The sequence below is a fragment of the Tasmannia lanceolata genome, unplaced genomic scaffold (assembly GCF_043159265.1).
Source record: "Tasmannia lanceolata isolate RefF3 unplaced genomic scaffold, GAP_Taslan_0.1 ptg000013l, whole genome shotgun sequence".
Taxonomy (NCBI): domain Eukaryota; kingdom Viridiplantae; phylum Streptophyta; class Magnoliopsida; order Canellales; family Winteraceae; genus Tasmannia; species Tasmannia lanceolata.
Window position 1 is genome coordinate 51,199,068 of NW_027518690.1, and position 22,459 is coordinate 51,221,526.

General features: G+C 39.3%; 1 protein-coding gene across 1 annotated transcript in view; it reads right to left on the reverse strand.

The window, feature by feature from the left end:
• LOC143890532 (alpha/beta-Hydrolases superfamily protein) overlaps window positions 1–20,381 on the reverse strand; it is a 33,493-nt gene extending 13,112 nt beyond the window's left edge. The window contains exons 1-6 of the mRNA XM_077395270.1: window positions 20,018–20,381; window positions 10,062–10,198; window positions 9,790–9,963; window positions 5,378–5,614; window positions 5,194–5,294; window positions 5,046–5,118 (exon numbers count right to left, since the gene is read on the reverse strand). Coding sequence (XP_077251385.1) covers window positions 5,046–5,118; window positions 5,194–5,294; window positions 5,378–5,614; window positions 9,790–9,963; window positions 10,062–10,198; window positions 20,018–20,327 — 1,032 coding nt within the window. The 5' untranslated portion in view covers window positions 20,328–20,381. The remainder of the gene's footprint in view (window positions 1–5,045; window positions 5,119–5,193; window positions 5,295–5,377; window positions 5,615–9,789; window positions 9,964–10,061; window positions 10,199–20,017) is intronic.
• Between the last annotated feature and the right edge of the window lie 2,078 nt (window positions 20,382–22,459).

A 22,459-nucleotide genomic window follows, 5' to 3' on the forward strand; every position in this document is an offset into this window, starting at 1 on the left:
TCGGAGTCGTGCTGAGACTGACTTTGTAGTACACGCAGACGGTTTGTTGAGCTTCCAATCCCATGTTTGTGTACCCGCAGAATCAGAGCTCATGCGAGAGAGACTTGAGAAGACCCATTGTACAGGGTACTCAGTCCATCCAGGGAGTACAAAGATGTACAGAGACTTGAGGTCCACTTTCTGGTGGACGAATAAGAAGAGAGAGAGAGATAGCTCAGTTCGTGGCACAATGCCTTACCTGTCGGCAGGTCAAGGCAGAGCACCAGAGGCCAGCTGGACTGTTAATTTGTTATATGTTGTTTACTGCTGGATTTGGGTTGGATTAAGAGCAAGATTCAAGTGTAGAAAGGAGACAAGAAAATTGTAAGTTTTTCTATGTTCTTCATGTTCTTTTCCTCCCTGCGTGATTTTCAGTCGGTTTTGGAAAAAGTCATCAACTACAAAGTTGTAGATCTTGAACAGTAGATGTGTTTGCATATAAAGTTTACAAAAATTTGTTTTGATTTGAGGAAGCTATGGCAGTTTTGCCAAAACTGTGTATGTAGGGAGTCAAATGGTGACTCCAAAGTTTTTCCGGCCACCTTTGGCCAGTTTTGGCCGGAGGTGTCAACATAAAAGTTGTTGGAAATGTTGTAACTAACAACTCTTATGTTTGGTGCTAAGTCTAGTTCGAAATGGTTTGTCACTTATTTAAGTTTTAAGATCTTAGTTTAATGAAAACTCGAAAATCTATAACTGATCAGAATTTCCATGTTTTCCAGCCACTTACGGCCAGATTTGGCTGGAGATGTCAACATGAAAGTTGTTGGAAATAGTATATCTAGTAACTTTGACGTTTTGAGCTAAGCCCAGTTCGAAGTGGTTTAAGAGTTATAATTGTTTTAAGATTTCAGTTTAAAGAAAAATGACAGATTTTGAGTTTTTCAAAAACTAAGTTTTTCTGGCCATCTCCGGTGGGATTTGGCCAGAGTTGTCAACTACACAGATGTTCCTTACTTTGTTTTGAACAAGTTTGACGTTTAAAGTTTTTCTAATTCTTTTATTTGGTCTGAGTTTGAAAGGGAGCAAAATCCAGAAATCTGGATTTTTGCTTTAGGCCGGTATACCGTAGGGGCCAGTATACAGCGGACCCCCTGGAGTTTGTATTGTGCAGTTTTAGGCCGGTCTACCAGCATTCAGTGAAAGTGTATTTCACACTTATTGGTTGTTTTGGGTTTTGAAACCCAGTTTTCCACCTCGAGTGGGTTGTGCATGATGCTTGTGACTTGACAATAGCATTAATATAAGACACCTAACTTGTAGGGTGCCAAGAAGAAGAAAGAGGAAAGGAAAGGACATAGCGATTTCCAGTAAGTAACTCAGTAATTTTCCATGTGCATAGCATGTTATGCAAACCAAGTGTATGCATGTATATATGAGTGTACATTCCAATTACATCAATAAAAGATGTAATTGCTAGAGAAAGATAACTTATATATATATATATATATGTGTGTGTGTGTGTGTGTGTGTGTGTGTGTGTGTGTGTGATGCTGGGTGACTTGTTTGTCTTATGAGTATTGAGCATGGCTACAGTAGACTTTATGTATATCTGGGTTGTGTCTCACATGTTGAGTTTATACTTGATACATTTGGACCCCGACCAGTGGTGTGGCTGGATACATTGCGCCCGCTCCAGTGGTGGATCTGGATCATCCGACCTTGACCAGTTCCACTACTGGAAATGATTATATATTCATGTGTGCCTTTATGGCTTTGAAAATGATATAATTGTTTCTTCATGTGTGCCCTATTGGCGTTAGAGATGATTATACATCCATTTGTGCTTATTAACTTTAACTGATCTTCATGTGTGCCCTGTTGGCGTTAGATATGATTATACATCCATGTGTGCTTATTAACTTTAACTGCAACAGTATATCTGTGTGTGCTTACCAGCTTTGAAAATGTACCTATTCATGTGTGCCTTTATGGCTTTGAAAATGTACCTATTCGTGTGTGCCTTTATGGCTTTGAAAAATGATATAATTATATCTTCATCTCTGCCCTGTTGGCTTTAGAGATGATTATACATCCATGTGTGCTTATTAACTTTAACTTCAACAGTATATCTGTGTGTGTGATTACCAGCTTTGAAAATATACCTGATTTTAATTCAGAAAAAATGAAATGTTATATATATATATATATATATATATATATTATACTATAACCAGTAGCAGATTATGATACACTGCTAGATTACTGTTTTGCTTACTAGCTATATGCTAATTGTGCTCGATGTTGCACATCTCAGATCCGGAGTAGTCCGCCAGTGCGAGCATTCCGAGGCAAAGAGAGAGAGGAGATGATCCATGCTAGAGTCAGTATGGAGTTGTATTTTGCTTTTCTTTTGTTTTTTTGTATATGAGAACCTTGAGAGGTTATTTGTAAATAAAAGAAAGTTTCTTTTATTTCTTGTCTTTGAGCTATTTGTGGATATTATGTTTCCTACCATGCTTGTCTTGATGTATATATATTCAGAGGACTTGCCCGCTTGCCGGGTTCGCCTAGCGAGCGTGCGGCGCCTGCCACGTGCCTCGAGGGCCCCGGGTCTGGGGCGTGACTGGAAAGCACGCTCGCGCGCTCACACACACACACACTAGTAAAAACACCCCATGCGATGCAAGAGCGACCTAAAAAATGTAAATGACTGATAAAATGATGCATTAAAACGGTCTAAAAGAAATAAAAAAGGACTGATAGCTTCGGAAATTAAAATTAAAACTTCAAAATAAAATGGAAATGGAAATGGTATTTCCACCACCTCTCTTGTCTATCTTTTTCGAAGTGATATTTCTTCACTACGCATTTAAAACCAAAAATAAGTTTGAATGATGGATAATATACCCAATATTGCTCATGACGCATCAAAAGATCCACAAATAAACTCATCATCTTTTATCCTAATTGCAAACGAAAATAAGATATTGCAATTCAAAGGAATCAATTCAATTCAAATTTATAATGCAAAGAAAAATAACTATAAAACTACCACTTGGAGCATCTATGTAGGAAAATACATACTGTTAATATGTATTATTAGAATTGTTTCCTCTTAAATTGCAGTTTAAATGTATAAAATACAAAATAAAAAGGCTTAAACTGAGATGGAGAAGTACAACCGAACACACCTTCATATCAATATTTACAAAAGGCAACAAAAACTATAGGGACTAAATCCTTTATTAAAAAAACTACAGAGACCAAAATCCTTTATTAAACAATTCAAGAGATGCTCATGATTTTTGTGGAGATGTATTGAGACGTCGGTTCTATTACTCAGTATAATACAGAAGCATTGAATAATTCAACAGAAAAGAGATGGACAGAAAAGAAGAATTTCCATGAGAAAATATTTTTCATCAGAAATATTTTTCGTGGAATCCAATGGGGCCTTAGTAGAATAAAAATACCATAACAACCCCATACATAGCAGGTTCCAACACTTTTGTCGGTTAAAAAACAGGTATCAATCCTAGGGACACCAAAGTTGCTATTCTAACATTGTGATGGGGTGTACATACCCAAAAAACTGCTTTCAGAGTGAATCTCTTCTTCCTTACGAAAAGGGATAGGGGTGATGATTTTAAACTTTTATCATGTCTTCCTTATCTGAAATCGCAGCCGAAACCTCATTTACAACAACAAAACAGAACTGGGTTCTATTTTCTTCTCCCAATCGAAGACGAAAATGGGGGCTGCAACTTGTTCCGTTTACCAACAGTAAACCCCCAAACGTGGGTGGAGATGGCGGCAATTTCGCGGCAATTTGGTCAGGCAGTATGGAAACTCGCAACAGGAACGATTAGAGAGAGAAAAGAGGCAGAGATACAAGGGGGAGATTATTTTTGGGATGTAAGCCGGTTAGAACCCCTAGCTCCGCATTTCATCAAACACCTGGAGGGATAAGGAAAAAAAAGGAATATATCAGAACTTCAGAGGCGAACTTGGAGACTTGAGGTTTAAAGGTTTTAGATTTTTTTTTGGGCATTGAAGAATTGGAATTTGGTTTGTAGAAATCTTTGATATAACCGATCTATTTGAAATCATTGTACCGTTTTAACAATTTGGGTTTTGGAAGGAGGACCGATTTCATCAAAGCTAGCCAGAACCCATCGAAGCATTCCTCTGGAAATCTGCCGAGGAGAAACCACTGCTACCATCTCCTATTCAAGCTCAAGTTCCAGATCCTATTTATGACTGTGTTGCTCATATGTTTGCATTTCAGCAACAGATTTACATGCTAGAACCCTTTTTGATCTCTCTCTGAACTTGTGCAAACGGCGATGGCTGTGAAGAGGGCAACGACCCAATAGAAACCCAAGACGAATCACGCCGTTGAAATGGCGCCAAGTAGAGACTGATGGGGAAAGGGGTTTGAGGATATGAAGAGATAGGGAAAGCTGCTGTGGGAATAGAAGACAGATGTGTCATAGGGAGGAGGGAGAAGGACGCGTGTACAGAGGACTCTCTGTAGAGAGAGAGTTGGAAACATTTTTGTCGCTTAGTGGGGGATAGGTAGTGAAATTTAGAGAAAAAGAAAGGGCAATTGAAAGAAAAAATACAATGAAAATCCTTGATGTGTGGAAACATTTTTGTCAGTTAGTGGAGGATAGGGAGAGAAATTTCGAGAGAAAAAGGGCCACTGACGGAAAAAATACGATGAAAATCCTAACTGTCGACATCACAGATTTTACAAAGAAAAGGAAAAAAAATAGCTATTTTCTCTTCTGCTATACAGATATATACATATTCAAAGATGTCCTCCAAACCAATACTTTTTGTTGCAGCTAGAAATGCATCACTGTAAGCTTTCATGCAAAGTTATTTATCTTTACAGTTAACTTAAAGATCAGCTGTCCAGAACAGTCAGAGAAAATAGCTTTCACAATATCAACTACAAATGGCTCTCATTATCATCTCAATTAACATATTTGTTAGAACAATGGAGGATATTTAAGCATAGCAAAACAAAATAAATGTAAAAGCAATTATCTTCTTACGGCCTTCAGGAAGAAGTAACTGATATGTTTTTCTGCTCCCAAAACCAATGTAGGATCCCAGACCCTTTCAAACCTGTACCAAGTAGATATCAGATCAATCTGCATAGGTTGAACTGAAAAGCACAGGGAACATATAGACATGCCTTACATGTAGTGCAAGCGTTCGAAACCAGTACAGGATCCTAAACCTGAGAGACCAAGAGTTTGTAATCCCTTTGGGGTTAATATTCCACCGGACGGAAGACGTACCTATATGAGAGGATAAAGATTGTTAGTGATTTTTTAGCATTACAGGGACATTAACCAAAGGCCATTCTGACTAGGGTACTCACTCCGCCTCCTTCAAATTCTGTCAAGAAATTTACGACTTCACAGACAATTTCAATGTCCTGAGGAAATCTTTTGTAGTACTTCTCATTCTGACGAAGAATCTGTTCAAAGCAAGCCCTATACACAACATCTGCCGTGCATCCATTTCCAATTGGGGGAAGCCCGCCAGTCAAGAGGACACATTTCAGGCCTTGTGGAGCGAAACTCAAATAGGTAACTGCACAAAAACCACCATAGCTCTACAAAAATAGTATGAATAAGTAGTTCTGGAATAAATCATATAACCAATAATCAATGACCACGTAAAAGATCAAATTAATACATGAAATATATTGCAGGAGACTCAATGTAGGGAACACATCTCTAAAAAAATATATTGATGAGATCAAGCTATGATGCCTAGACAGTTTCTATTTTTATATTAGTTTCTATTTTCAACATTTTTTTATATTTTAGATTGTTACTATTTTGGGAGCCTAGATGTGGCCTGTGGGGTTGTCTACAAATACAGCCCACACGACCTTACTATCCTTCTTATTCTCGTATCTTGATCATGTCCTCATATTAACCTTAAGTGAACTTGTTTCATTGACCATTAAGTAGGGTTGTAGGGGCATTTAAGTCAGTCACTAATAATTTAAGTGACAAGTGATTATAAACTATTGACTAATACATTTTTCAAAAGAAATAAAATAAACTATTGACTAATAGGAATGACACATCAGCTATCACTTAAACCATTATAAAAGGAGGCCAAGGGGGAGGAGAGCCCAAATTTTTTAAGGGACTTTTGTGCAGTCCTCAAGGAGCAGCCGTAAGTGGAGTTTCCTCACCCCCCTTGAGACCAAGGTTTTAAATCTCGGTTTCGGTTTCGGTCATCAGCGAAACCGAAACGTTTCGGTTTCGAAATTTCAGACACCAAAATTTCCAAAATTTTGGGTGAAATTTTGTACTTCACCGAAATTTCCGAAACGTTTCCCGAAATTTCCTAAATTTCACCGAAACGAAACGTTTCAGCCAAAATTTCCGAAACGTTTCGGCGAAGTTTGGTACTTTTCCGACTCAATGTGAATTTCGTTTCGTTTTCCACTGAAACCGAAATATTTTGGCCGAAACGTTAATTTAAAACCATGCTTGAGACAAAAGGGAGAAAAACCTGTAATCATTTGCACAAGGTTTCTCTCTCTCTCTCTCTCTCTCTCTCTCTCTCTCTCTCTCTCTCTCTCTCTCTCTCTCTCTCTCTCTCTCTCTGGATTTTCTCTTCCAAATCAGTCACTAGATTATTTTTTCAACCGTGACTGTAACTGTTCCATTTCTCCTCCTTCCTACTCCCTTGTGTTGTCTTCTCTCTCCCATACTGATCCAATGGTATATAGGACTGTTTTAGGCATTGTTCGTCATAAGAGCCCCCTAATTCTCCCATTTACTTGCCTCCTTTGCTTCCCATTGACTTCCCCTTCATCTATTTTCCTTTTAGCGACTGTAACCTCACTGTTAGAGTCCCAACCTCCTCTTTTATCTCTTTTCCCATGTGTTTTCTGCACATATTTCACTTACACTTCATCTTGCTGTCCAGGAGTTAACACGAGCCTATCTCCATCTTATTTTCTCCTCTTTGACAAATACATTTGGTGGCGATTGCAGCTTCTTGGATTGTTCGAGCTTCCTGACTTCTCCACCACCCTTTTGGAACTCCGGTATACGATATTCAAGGTCGATGCGCTGACTTTTCCGGGTGAGATCCTTCCTACCACAGATTCAGCCACATTGATCCTATTTTGAGCCACCAATACTCTTAGGACGGTTGCATCTGCATATACCTCATCCTTGAGCCTATTGTCCCTAGCTTGGTGGCTACTTTGGGCCCTAAATTTCTCATTTTTCTTGATTTTCAGATTGTATTAAGACCTCATATTTATTTGAATGGTACAAAAGATTTTATTAATAAGAAGAAAATACAGCAAGCACGACCGAGCTAGTCAGAAATCAAGCCAAGAGGAGGCGAAATAAGAATAACAAGAGAGCTAAAGTGGCTACAACTTCAAGGGGAAAATAGTCAAACACTTCCAAGCGAGGCATGTCCACCCCAACTCGGGCAAGAGAGTCCGCACCGTTGTTGGCCGACCTTTTGACATGCCGGAAGGAGACTCGACAAACCCCAGTCCGATCTTGGGTCTCATCCTCCAAATGAGAAAACCTCCATGGATGAGGGTGACTACCAAGCATCCATCTGATTATGTTGAGGGAATCCCCCTCCACCACAAAAACTGGCAAGGTACTATTGTCAACTAGCCTGATACCCAGGAGGACCTCCCTAAGCTCCGCTTCATTTGAGCATGATCAGCCCGGAGTAGGCCCTCTTCCCCACTCATCCTAAGGAGACCTCCAATATCAGCCAGCCCTGGGTTACAAATGCTCGAGCCGTCAATATTAACTTAAACATCCTCGAATCAGGGGGAGACTAGCCAGGAGAAGGAACATTCCTCACTTCACCAGAAACACAGATCTCTTTCCATCAGCGTCAAAGATCAAAACTCGAGATAAAACTGGAGCATGGGAGAGAATTAGCTTAGAAAATACAAAGTGATATGATCTTGGAATATGCATAGAATGGGCTTTTAGAGTAACTCTGAAAAACTCTATCATTTCGCTCTTTACAAATCACCCAAATAGTTGCAAGCAAGGAAAAGTTGCTAAAGGATTTTCGCTTTTCTCTTCCACGGGGCCACAAACCAACATTATAGGAGGTCCGCTATACAAGAGGGGAAACCCTCATGATCCCAAACATCTGGAGAATGCAGCTCCAAATGACTTTGGCAAACCTGCAATAAATAAAAATATGATCCACTGACTCCCCTACCTAAATGCAAAGAGAGCAATGATCTACAATCATCATACAACAGTTCCGCAGGGGGTAAACAGTAATAATTTTGTCCAGAAATACCGTCTAAGCAAAAGCACAAACTCTAGGAGGAGCTTGGGTGTGTCATACCAAGACTAGAGGTGAGGATAAAGAGCCCAGAGATATGTGTTGATAAAACGGCCCCATATTTATTTCTTTTGCTATCTTTTAGTGTAACTTAATATAGAAAATTTCATGCTTGGACATATTTAAGACCATTGATGAAATTTCTTTACAGTAACTCTGAAGTATAAAATCCAAAGGGTAAATTGATTAACTTTTCGAAAGCATAATCTGATAGTGGGGTTATGCTATTTTATGTGAAGATAAGCCCATTATGCTTTAAAAGGTTCTCCAGAATAACCCGCGAACCCCTGGGTATTCACCAAATATCAAACAGTGGTCAATAGAGATGAATGGAATGTGTAAAGATATGGATTGGAATATAAAAATGTATAATGTTGGGTATCTGTGCAATAAGATGCACAAGAAACCCAGAACCTAGGTCTATCAAGTTCGCACCATGCTTCCAAAAAGTAGCAGAAAATATGTACTCTGCAAAAAAAGGCAACAACTCTATTTGTTTGAACAACACAATTCCTCAAGAGAATCCAAATTCATGCCCTATTGATGTTAATTTCTCACATGGCTTCATTTGAGGAAATGCACGGGCCTAGAAGTCTCCATTCGCATGATACAGATTGATTCCACCAGCATCACCAATTGACACATAATATATTTAGGGAAATGATATCAGCACTGCAGTGTTATAATAACATGCGCGAAGTATGTTGTCGTTTAGTATTTAAAGAGCTTGAAAGAGCTTTTTGAGAACTGTAATATTACTCTGACAGCCCTTTAAATACTAAATGATAAGATGCTTTTGCGTATCTTATTAAAACGGTGGAGTGTTGATATCATTTCCCAATATTTAACATAACATAAACAAACTCAGGAAATTCTTATAGAACGTATAACTTAGCTATGCTTATTTTAGGAGGTAAGATAGATTATTGACCACCAGGCCACAATGGAGCAACCTTACCGTTGCGTCAAGTCATCTCTTAGCAACAAATAAAAAAACTATTATCTATCATCAATCAGGCCATATCTTCAGAAAATTGTTATATATCGTCCAAACTTGGACAGATAATACCATTACTTCTATCAGTAAATGTATGCACATGGTTCTAGGCTACAGGCCGATCTCATGTTAGGATCTGGCATTGACCTCACTGATTATGTAATGCAAAGTCAACAATAAATCTGCTGATAATAACAGGAATGAAAAGATGCTCGTCTCAAGCCTCTTGAAACCTAGGGTTTTCTTTTTCTTTTTTTTTCTTTTTTTTTTGCAATTAATCATCACTTTTGGGAATAGTCATTCTCTCTTCGCTAAAAATAGTATTGTGCGATCGTGAGGACAGGAACTTAGAATATAAAAACACAGAATACTTGCAGTCTTTGAATAACACATTTGCCCTTCAAGTTGGAGAACAAGAAGCTTGATACCTGTCCTAAAACTGTCCAAGGTCCACCATCTGGTACAAGATGTACACGAATAAATTCAGCATCTTTCACTATATTATCTGCTCGAAAATGTTTCAAGTAGTCAGCCAGCTTCTCTGCGGGTGTAATTTGTGACAGAGATGATATTGTCAAAGGAGTTGACAAGCCTGTTCCTCTCTGCCCAATAAAAAATTCATCAATGTGCGGAAAAATGTATACCCAATTTGAAATTTGCAATAAGAGGTGGTGATAATAAATTGTCCAGGAAAGCATGCCTGGTCCAGCAAAATAACACGGTATTCTTCACATGCTTTTTTAATCCATCCACTAGATTCGGTAGGCCGTGGACTCTCAAATCCTGGTCCACCTTGTAGGAATAATAGATATGGTAGTGGTTGTTCTTCCTTCCCAACTATAAGAAACATAATTCGAAACATGATTTGGTAATGGACTATAAGAGAAAAGGGGAAAAAACTCACAAACACTGGAAATTCAACAATACATCAGATTATTGGCAAAGAAAATAAGTTATTGTATTGTATAACTTTGAAGCAAGATGAGTGTTAGCCCAAAAATAATTAAGCATCTTCTTTTAAAAATTAAATTTAATCAGCAGTCAAAAATAAATATTATGCATTTCTTCTAAAAAAAAAGTGCAGAGACTGGGTGTAGCTATAAGCCTATAAGCAAAAATTTACCAACACAAAAAAAATTTGCATTCTAAAATAAAAATTCAAGAAGGAAAAGACGCAAAAAAATGCATCTTCTTTTAAAAATAAAGTTTAATCAGCAGTCAAAAAATTAAAAAAGAGCTTTAAAAATTCAAGAAAACATCAACTTGTTTTCGCACCATACTGTGTTTGTTTGACAAAAATATATACTGTGCTTGCTAGATAAGTTTAAGCAAATATTGACAGCAACCCTGTCATATCGGCATTTTTATGCGGAAAACAAAATTTGTTTGGGAAGCCTGGAATAAGATAAGAGTTGAAATATTGTGGATGTGGATGGATGGACGAGCGATTGATCGATTTAAGATGAAGAAGCATAAGATGTTACATGCCTGAATGAACTTGCAAGGGAGACAATGAAAACTTACAAGAATGAAGCGGGTGCAAGGGAAGGAGCAAAGAGCTATCGAAGAGTCTAAGGTTGGGAGCATCATGGGGGCGTTTATGTAATTTTTTTATGTCTTTCAAAATTCAAGTACATCAAAAAATAGTAATTTCTAACCATCTTCAGATATATCTTTCAAAATTTAAGAACATAGTAATTTCTAACCATCTTCATTTCCGTGCCCTATTCCCTCGTGCTTTCTGAAGATGCCTTTGTGCTTGCTACAATGAAGTCTTTCAAGAGTTGAGGGGGTTTGATGCTCCAGATTTTGAGATGCCAATAGTCACGGAGTAACGCTCCTTGGAAGCTCGTTCCTAAGGAGTGTCGAATCAAAGTTTGGGCAGGAGCGGCACCCATGAGGGAAGATTCCTACTTCTAAGATTGACAACCACTAGAGAGGGGATGATGCGATAGGGTTGTGGGGGTAACGTGTTAGTCATGGGAGTCATTAGTTGTTAGTCATAAGATTTAAGTACGTTAGGATGCCATTTCCATAAGTGTGTTTCAAATGTGTTCACATGAGAAGATTGTTAGGAGGGATAAGCTTATCCGAGCTGATGAGTTGTAGTGTTTGGAAGCAAGGTTTTGAATTTCGGCCGAAATCCAGGTAAGATTCTTCAGCATTGTTTTTTTTTTTTTTTTTTGAATGGTAAAAGATTTCATTCAAAGTAGGCAAAGACCGAGGATGTCTATAAAAGAATGAAGAAAAGAAGAGAAAAAAAAAATAGAAGAATACATAAGTAAGATCCCTATGGAACAAGAAGAAAGATGCAGTCGAGGGGGGAGGAAATAAAAAAACTCCACCTCTGCCCTCGACACACCCTCTCTGAGTAATCTATTAGCCACCTCATTAGCCGACCTGTGCACTTTAGCTTCGTTGGCATCTGCTACACCAATACAACTCAACTCAACTCAACAAAGCCTTTGTCCCAAACTAGTTGTGGTCGGCTAAATGAATCCTTTAGAAAAAAAATCATGAAGAAGGTAAAAGGAATCTACCCGGCTCTAATCCTGGTTCTAGTTGGGTTCTTCTACGTGGATCATTTTCTTCCATTGTATCCTATCCAAGATCAAGTTCTCTGTTATGTTCCAAGCTATCAAGTCTTTCCTCAATGTTTCTACCCAAGTTGTTTTCGGTCTGCCCCTACCTCTTTTTACTCCATCAATTTGGCACGAGTCGCCTCTTCTCACCGGAGCATCCAAAGGCCTATGTTGGAAATGTCCAAACCATCTTAACCGGTACTCTCTCATCTTCTCCTCAATTGGAGCCATCCCCACCTTTTTACGAATGTCTTCATTTTTAATTCAATCTAGCCTTGTGTGGACGCACATCCATGTAAGCATTCGCATCTCGCTACACTCATCTTATACACATGCTGCTTCTTGGTGGCCCAACATTCTGAGCCATACAGCATGGCTGGCCTCACAGCTGTCTTATAAAACTTTCCATTCAACTTGGCAGGGATTTTACGGTCGCACAAAACTCTTGAGGCAAGCTTCCACTTCGACCAACCTGCTCTTATTCTATGGTTAACATCATCTTCAATCTCTCCTTCCTTATGTAGAATTGAACCAAGATAGTAAAAGATATCTCTCTTAGGTACCTCTTGTCCAGTCATATTTACTACATCCTCGTCCCGCCTCCTTACATTACTAAAGTTGCATTCCATATATTCTGTCTTAGTCCTACTCAGTCTAAAACCTTTAGATTCCAAAGTAGTTCTCCATAACTCTAATTTAGCATTTACTCCTGCTTTGGTTTCATCGACAATGAAGCACGGATACGGGTACGGGGTGCGGGTACGACACGATACGGGTACGTGGATACGTGATTTTTTTTTTTTAAATGATACGGGTACGTTGAATATAATATAGTTTTTATATTTTATTATATATTTATAAAAATAAAAAAATTAAATATTTTGTTAAAGAATTCAAACAATTTAATTGAAGAACAATCAAATAACAATAACATCATCAAAATCTAATATTACTTCACCAAAATCTAATATTACTTCTAAGTTGTTAGGTTTTTAATTGCGGGATATATATATATATATATATATATATATATATATATATATTATAGATATTTTGATATATTCAACCCCCCTTTTGTTACTTGGGACAGCCCCTCTACTGTAAATCTGTAATTTTCAATTTAATTTGAACCAGGTGCGCACTCGATACATACACAAATCCGGGTGCATACCCGGTACGAACCCAAAGAGTACTCAAGAGCACCCGCACCCGATACGTACCCGACACGGGTACTTGGGCCTCCGGAGAGTACCCGTACTTCTTAGTTCATCGATTAATACTATGTCATCTGCAAATAACATACACCACGGAACCTCATCCTAGATACCCTCTGTAAGCTCATCCATAACTAGCGTAAAAAGATAAGGGCTTAGAGCTGATCCTTGGTGCAGCCCTATTGTAATTGGAAACTCACTAGACGTGCCATCCGTGGTTCTGACACTAGTTATTGCTCCATCGTACATATCCTTAATCACATCAACATATTTAGTAGGCACTTTTTTCCTTTCAAGGACCCACCACATAATACTCCTGGGAACCCTATATACGCGTTCTCCAAATCAATGAAAACCATATGAAGGTCCTTTTTATGTTCTCTAAATCTCTCCATTAACCGCCTAATCAAGAAGATAGCTTCCATAGTCGATCGTCCGGGCATGAAGCGAAACTGATTCTCTGACACCTCAGTCTCTTTTCTTAGTTTATGCTCAATTACCCTCTCCCAAAGCTTCATGATGTGACTCATTAGCTTAATTCCCGGTAATTTGTGCAACTCTGAATATCCCCTTTATTCTTATAAATAGATACTAATGTACTCTTCCTCCACTCATCAGGCATCTTCTTAGTCTTCAAAATATTGTTAAATAATCTAGTTAACCAAACCAAACCCACATCACCCAAGCATCTCCAAGTCTCAATAGGAATATCGCCTGGCCCCCTAGCCTTACTTAATTTCATATTTTTCATAGCTACTCTTACATCTGATGTTCGGATTCTACGAACAAACCTCCGATTTGTATCATCAAAAGCGTTATCAAGTTCTCCCAAATTCGCTACAGGTTCTCCATTAAACAACTTATCAAAGTAACTTCTCCACCTCTCTTTAACCATCTCACTGCTCCAAGGTAGAACTCCTCCAATTCCAGAAGGTCAAGGATTCCCCAAGCTAGACCCATCAAAGTTCAACTTTAGGAACCCAAGGGCAGGTGGCTCCCAATTTTGTACAATATTAGGCTCCCATTCTGAGTCACTGAAAATCTCCTTCCAACCATATCATAGATAGTGAGCAGACACAAACCTAAAACAAGGTAATGTCCTCACCCAAGAAAATAGTAATGATGATCACCTTATTAAAGAGGAAGTGTGGTCGCTTTGAGTATCCTTTAAAAATGTGCGCATTTCATTCTTTCCATAATACCCATATCGTAGCAAGGAGGGAAACATTCCAAAGAATCTTCCCTTTCTTTTTCCAAGAAACCAATGACCAACTTTCCATTAAGTCAATGAGCTTTTCAGGGGAAACCCATGATATTTCAAATCTAGATAAAATGCAGCTCCGCACCTCTTTAGTCACCCTACAGTGTAGGAAAATATGGTTCATCGATTCCCTGGCCGCTATGCAGAGAGCATAGAGGTCAATGATCAACATCTCCCGATCCCTCAAAAGGTAAACTGTCCAGATTCTACCACTCGCCACCCATCCAAATGCACATACCCTGGGAGGAGCTTGGATGTCCCAAACTTTGACGATAATGGAAGATGAAGGAAAAGATACAAGATGATTATATAAAGTGAAAATCCAATGTCCCAGGTGAGGATGGCAACTCAAGAGGGGGGTGAATTGGGTTTTAAAAGTTTTGCCCTAGCTAATGCGGAATTAAAAAAAAAGGCAAATTTGGATTTTAAGCACAAAGAAGTAAAAAGTAAATGCACAAGATAAAAGATAAAGAGAGAGAAAGAGATAGAAAATGTGCACCAGAATTTTTAAGTAGTTCGGTCCAAGCCTAGGACCTACTCCACTCCACCAAAACTCTTGATGGCTTCACTAAAACGGATTCCCTTAACGGAGGGGAATCAACTCAATTACAAACTCTGGAGAAAGCTAACGTCTCCAACACTTGCTCATGAGATGGCTCCGCGTCATTTTACACTCGCCCAAATACACTTCTTAAATGTTGAAAGAAAGAAAAACAAAATCCCTCACAAGGGTTACAATGATTGAAGAAAATATAAAAAGTGAAGCCATGATCCAAGCCTCCGCGTCTCTTTACACTCGTCCAAATACACTTCTTAAATGTTGAAAGAAAGAAAAACAAAATCCCTCACAAGGGTTACAATGATTAAAGAAAATATAAAAAGTGAAGCCATGATCCAAACCCTTGATCTTGTGATTAGAGAGGCATAAACAAGTTTCTTCACTCTTAAATATATTCAAATAGGTCTTAGGAATCTTAGATTTGTGTTTAGAAAACATTGGAACACATATATAGGCTACACCAAAAAACAAACCGTTTTAAGTCTCCAATGGTCAACTCGGAAGCCACTTGAACGCCCGACCAACTAGTCGTCGGGAAAAGACAAAACTGGCAAAACAGTGTCTGGAAGCCCAATGGGGTCTTCGGACGTACGACTCGGGTGCCCGAACAAGGCTTCGGGTGCATTTAAGATTTTGAGCTCCTCGGGTAACTTTATTTAACATTTTCGAACGCCCAAACACTTTCCTCAGACGCCCAACTTCAGATGCTCAAACAAGGCTTCGAATACCCGAAGACAGTTTTCCAAATATTCATGGTTAACTTGTAAAATTCATATCGCATTCGTTTCTTATCGGATTTCGATGTTCTTGTGCTCTACAGGCATCAGAAGAACGAGAATACGAGATCTATCTGGTAAAAATATTTTCAAAAATATTTAAAAATATTTTCAAAAATATTTAAAAATATTTTGGACTAATTTTTTCAGGATTAAGGTTAATGATCAACTAAGTATGTTCTAGTTTAGTGCTTATCTTTTGCTTACCCTTAGCAACTATGATATATTGATTTTACCTTACTCTTTTGTATGACCTTATTAGTGGTTTATTTATGCCTCAATAAACCCTAGATAGAGTTCGATCTTAAATATCTAATACAGACTTGAAAAATCCTAATTCTATACTTGAGTTCACAACGTCAAGTCTTCAATGATCCTTGGATCTCCATTGACGTTGGCACTCCAAATATGATCCAATTAAGCTCCTTAGGCTTGATCCAAGCTTCTTGATTGCAAACTAATGAGATCTATAACTAAAGACACTCAATCGCATTAGTGAACTAAAATCACTTGTGTTTGGAATCTTCAAAACAAGAAGGAAATGCCAAGTGTGGGAACCATTGGGCTTATAGAAGGACTTGAAAGAAAATACCCAGGCCGAGTTCCAAACCCTTTCATCCGAACCCGAAAGTTGGATCCATACCCTGGCGGAGCTTGGTTTTTCATTTTTGTCGTTTTTTAGAAATAACTTATAGAAATCTCATTGTTCTTCTATTTTATGAGTTGGAGTTGTTAGGGTTTCTATCGAACTGTAGACATTTCGACAAGAAAAAAAAAAAAAATTATTCGAAAAGTTACACGTTTCGGACGAAATCCCAAAACTTTGGACGAAATCTTGTATTTTTATGAAACTAAGTAGATTTCGTTTTGGTAGGAGCCGAAACAAAATGCTTCGGCCAAAATTTAAAACCATGCTTGGAAGTTAGCAAGTTATTAGCCAGTCTATAGGGAGGAATGAGAGTGAATAAAGGCCATGTTTGGCTGCCGTGGACAATTTTCCATGGAATTTTAGTTTATCAAGTGGTGAGAGAGGGCTAGAGAGGGTGGGAGAAGGAGAGACTAGAGAGGGCAAGACTGGGAAGAGCGTGAGAAAAGGCTGAAAAACAAGGAAAATAAAAGGTCTAATCAAGATACCATTTATTTTTCCGAGCTTTTCAGCAGCTTTTTACCCTCTCCTCAGTCATGCAATCTCAAGTTTATTCATCTCCCACTCTCTCTAGTTCTCTCTCACCACTTGATAAACTAATATTCCAAAAGGTATATGGTTGTAATGGAAAAGTGATGAAAAATGAGGAGTTGAAAAAGGGGCGTCAATGGACCAGACAGTCCGATGGACCATCTGAATCTGAACTATAGGAACTAGACACATCACCAGGATCCATTGACACATTTCAGGACCCTATCATAGGATCTGAAATTATTACCGGATCCAGGGAACTAACAAAACCCCGTGGGGCAATCCTAAATCTGATTTAATTATACTATTTTATGAAAATACCCTCTATTTTTATAATTTTAAGTATTATTTCAGGGAAATTTTAGTACAAAATAAGTCATATGCATATTTTTTCAACAATTCTTATTTTTAGATTTTTTATTCATCTCTGTCACCCTCTTCTCTTCCTTCTATAACCATTAACCTTCTCAACTCAACTCAACTCAACAAAGCCTTTGTCCAAAACTAGCTGGGGTCGGCTAAATGAATCCTTTAGAAAAAAATTCATGAAGAAGGTAAAAGGGATCTACCCGGCTCTAATCCTAGTTCTAGTTGGGTTCTTCTACGTGGATCATTTTCTTCCATTCTATCCTATCCAAGGTCATGTTCCCTGTTATGTTCCTAGCTATCGAGTCTTTCCTCACTGTTTCTACCCAAGTTGTTTTCGGTCTGCCCCTACCTCCTTTTACTCCATCAATTTGGCACGAGTTGCCTCTTCTCACCAGAGAATCCAAAGGCCTACCTTGGATATGTCCAAACCATCTTAAGCGGTGCTCTCTCATCTTCTCTTCAATTGGAGCTACCCCCCACCTTTTTACAAATGTCTTCATTCTATAACCATTAACCTTAACCAAAAGAAAAGCTCAACTCAGTCCCTTAGAGTGAATCTGCAGACCAAAAAGGAATGCAGCCTTGGAATCAGAAGACATAAATAAAGTAGCCCAAGTTAAATAGTTCTGGCACATGATAAATAAGAGGAAAAGCCCGTGGAATGAGCGGATCCATAGAGAAAACATTCGGGGGCAAAACTTATGGACCATCAAGATGCCTTCGATTCCATCATAGGGAATCATAAGCTATGATTTGTGGACACGGACACGAGTGTCGCGTGTCGACACTGACACGGAGTGTCGGACACGGCAACCCCCCAGACTTTAGAAACGGGGACACGACTAAAATCGAAAGTATATATAATCATAATTTGTCGATACGGATTCGTGTGTTGAGTTATGTCACGGATATGAGTTGTCTGACATGGCAACATCTAAAATTCTAGAAATGATGGCACGTAATACACATAAAATTATTGATTATTACACAAATACTTGTCCACATGCCCACATCAACTCTAACACTCCTAGCAATACATTTAAAAGTGTCCAAAGGAGTGTCGACACGGGTGGACACGTGTGTCGACAATAAATTCAAAGTGTCGGCTAAATCATAGTTCATAAGTATCCTTCAGGCAAGAGACCACACAATCCGGAACACATGCTACATCGTTGGAGATGGGAAGGGAATCGATTTCTCGTCTCAACCATGGCACCCCAATGGCCGTATGTGCCTCCAACTCGAAAGAAGTGACATCGACAAAGTCCTTGATCGCAATTTCAACATCGATCAAGTCCTCAATAAATGGGAGTGGGACTCCCTATCTGACAAAGCATCCCTCCCAGATGTAAAAAAGATTCTCAGATACAACCATGGTCTCAGGGCAGGAAAATCAGGTGATATGGAAGGCATGTACAGGCGGTGAATTCTGATTAAAAAGTGCTTGGGATCAAATCAGATCGCACCACACAGCTAGATCTTGGGCTAAAACTATTTGGTTCTCAGGGTACATCCCCAAGCATGCTTTCGCAACTTGGCAAGCTATCCTCGGAAAGCTCAATCCCAGCGATAGGATGGAATACATGGGGAGTAAAATTAACTACATGTGCGTGCTGTGCAAAACTGAATTGGAGAAAATTGACAATTTGTTCTTTGGCTGCGCATACACTGCCTGGATATGGAGATGGTCATAGATGCAAACCCCTCACATCTCTAGCAAATAAGGAGGAATGGATTCGGAAATTGTACAAGGGTAAAGGTCAAACACCAGCTGCTATCAAGCTCGCCTTTTCAACGTCAATATACTGTACATGGCTTGAAAGGGATGCCTGTCTCTTTGAAGGGAAAGCAAGACACAAGAAAACAGTCCTTCAGGAAATTGTTAAGGATGTGCAACTGGACCAATCCTAGGAAAGGCGTGTACAAGATCAACACAGATGCCTCTCTCGAGCAAGATGGAGCAAGAATAGGAGGCATTATGAAGGACTCGGAAGGCTTCGTCCGAGGCCTTTTTTTCCATCAATACGAAAATCGAGGAAATGTTTGGCTCGGAACATACAGTCATTCACCAATGTATTCTACCAGCAATGAAGTTGAAGCTTGCAGAAATCTGGACTGAATCAGACTCTCCTTTTGCTGTAAATGTGATTAATGGAAACTGCAAAGAGACATGGAGGCAAAGTCCCTTGATAAAAGAAATAAAGGACAACTTACAACGTTCCAAGCTCGGAAAATCACCCATGTTTGGAGAGAAGGCAATCTAGCGGTGGATTTCCCTTCTTAACTTTGTATCTCACGATTTCAATGTGGTTTCTTAAATTCGATTGTAATATCATTCTTATCTTAATACACTGGTACTGGTACGGGTCTCGTCAAACCCCAGTTTATCTACAAAAGATAAATAATTGACCTTAAGTCGCCTCACCCTGGTAGCGCTAACACTCACTCACGCACGCCCTCTCCCTCTCCATCCCCCTCTTTCGAGAATTTTAATTGTGTAGAAGATGACACTCCAATGGATGGTCCGATTTGAAATGGATGGTGACGGAGACACGGGAAATAGATCCGAAGAACACTTGTAATCCGACCTGATCCATAAGAGATTGGACTAATACTTAAGTGGATCCAATCCGAAGCGGATCCATTGACACCCCTAGAAGAGAGATTGTTGGAGTTCAAGTTGAGAGAAAGGAGAATTTGAGAAAATAAATTTTTTACCTGCAACGACCTCTCGAGCAAAAACCGAAATGTTATTGTCATTGTTGTTGTGGTCATAATCGAGAGGGACGGTGAAGTGATGGTCGCGGAGACTCAGATCAGGCACGGAGCACCAGTGCCCCGCTCTATGCTGCTTCTTCAGTGGTCCACAAACGTCTTCGCACATGGCGCACTGACTCGTTCGGATCCGTGGCCAAACGGCCGTGAATTTATTATTATGAAGAAGAAGACGAGGAGGAGGAGGTAAGTGTGGGAAGAAATCTGCTGCTCTCAACACCAATAGCAATCCCCGAAGCGCACTCGCTTGCATTACCCTTACCTTCCCTCCTTTCCGATCCCTCCTTTCTATCCTCTTTTATCTCCTGGGATCTCTTTCCCTGTTTTCTTGCGCACGTGTCAACATAGAGGGTCAAGGTCTTTTTAACAAAACGCTTTCCCGTTTTCCGTTTTGCTAGCAGTCTATGTTACCATAGGAAAACACCAAAAAAGGCAAGTTTATTCTATGAACTTCCATATGCGTCGTGAGTTTTCAACTTTACACCCTCGCACGCTCAAAGTACATGTGTCAGACCAAAATAAAACCATTTTGCCCTTCCCTGCAAGTTCTGGGTACAAGTCAATCATACTTTCTTTCAGCAACTCATTTCTAATATTTTATGATTTTAGAAGGTTTCTTTCGGCTTGCATTTAATAATTATCTTGTCGACCATAAATGTAGTTTTATGATTGAGACACACCCCAACCCACACACTATATGTTTTACCTAGTTGTAGACTTGTAGCGGATGAAGAATGTATGGTATTAACGTCCCCGTTAAATAAATTAGTGTATTAAAATTCCCTTAAATGAACTAGCGTACGTCGAGTTGATAATTGTGAGAATAAAGAAAATAGGCCATTTTCACCCCTTTTTTTTTATTGTAAACAATTTATTATTCCAAAATGTTGAAAAAGATAATTACTTTTGTGCCAAAGGTAAGCACATTTGTGCGAAGGTAATTAGACCTTGTAACTGTAATGGTTAGCATTAACTGATCTCGTCCGTCGAAGTTAACAATTGTACGAGGATTGTATACCAAACGGTGGCTGAAGATGCAGAAGACGAAGGAAAAGCAAGGGAGAAGATGTAGAAGACGAAAGAACAAGGGAGAGGCAGCAAAAAAAGAGGTTTCTCAGAAAGATGGAGGGAGAAGCTAGTGGCTACGACGGCGTTGAGAAATGAACCTTTCGAAACTATATCGGACCACAGTTAATTGGAAACGAACCCTATCGTTCAACGGTGTAGATTAAAACTTTCCTTTCACAACTTCGATAGGCGTGGGCCTTGATATTGCAAAACATTAATCGAATTTCTTTAATGCACTCGCACCCATGTATTTTCCGATCGCATACATCTGCATTCCAGCCGCACCTTTCCTTGTAGCTGTCGACTTCAGCCTCTACGGCAAAGATTATATTTCACATGAAATGAGTCCTATTTTGCGAATGTCGAGGTATATTTAATGCAGGTCGAAAAATAGACGCAATTAGCAGGAAAAAAGGTTGATTGTGATGTGTACCACTTGCAAAACAAGGAAGGGCAAAATTGTCTTAATTTAATCTGACACATGTACTTTGAGCGTGTCATGGCGTAAAGTTGAAAACTCGTCGCCTATGAAAGTTCAGACAATAAACTGGCATTCTTTGGTGTTTTCCTCCTATTACCAATTTACCATTAACGGTGCTTGGTGATCCCAACCGTTAATGTTATCAACGAATCACAGGGCAACACAGGGTGTGTTCGGCAAGGCTTCTCATTTTTAGCAGAGAGAAAGGGATTGATGAGATCTGGGAGCGACTCTTAGTTGTCGCTCGGCAAAATCCAATCTTTTTTAGCTTTAAAAACGCCCAAAAAGTGAAAAAAAAAATAGAATCAGGCTTGTGGTGGGTCGGTTAGCTGAACAAGATTTTTGGGATTTCCCTATTCTCTCTCTGAACACCAAGATCAACTCGCTAGCTCCAGTTACCACTCTCAAAGTCGAACAGCCAACAAGCAACTATTGCGCTACCTTGTTCGAAAACAACCTCTTCCTTCCGTGCGAGTGTGCGAGAGTCGTGTGTGCAAGTGAGGTCCCCGATTGAGGGACCAAACGATGGAGGGATCCGGAGGACCGGAGCATAGTAGGAAACAAAAACGCCCGGATCGGGCGGAACGGGAATACGGAGAGGGAGAAAATTTTAGAAACAGGCTTGTGGTGGGTAGGTTAGCCGAACAAAGGGATTAGCTTATATACTCTCTTATCTCTAACCGCTATGATCTAATGGCTAATAACTCACCCATGTGCTTTTACACGTGCGCGCAGAAACAAGTTGTAAAATGGTTGCCGAATGCGCGTACAGTGTCTGATGGAGAACGGATATCTATTTTCTCAATCGCATGATTGAGCTGGCGAAAAGATATGGC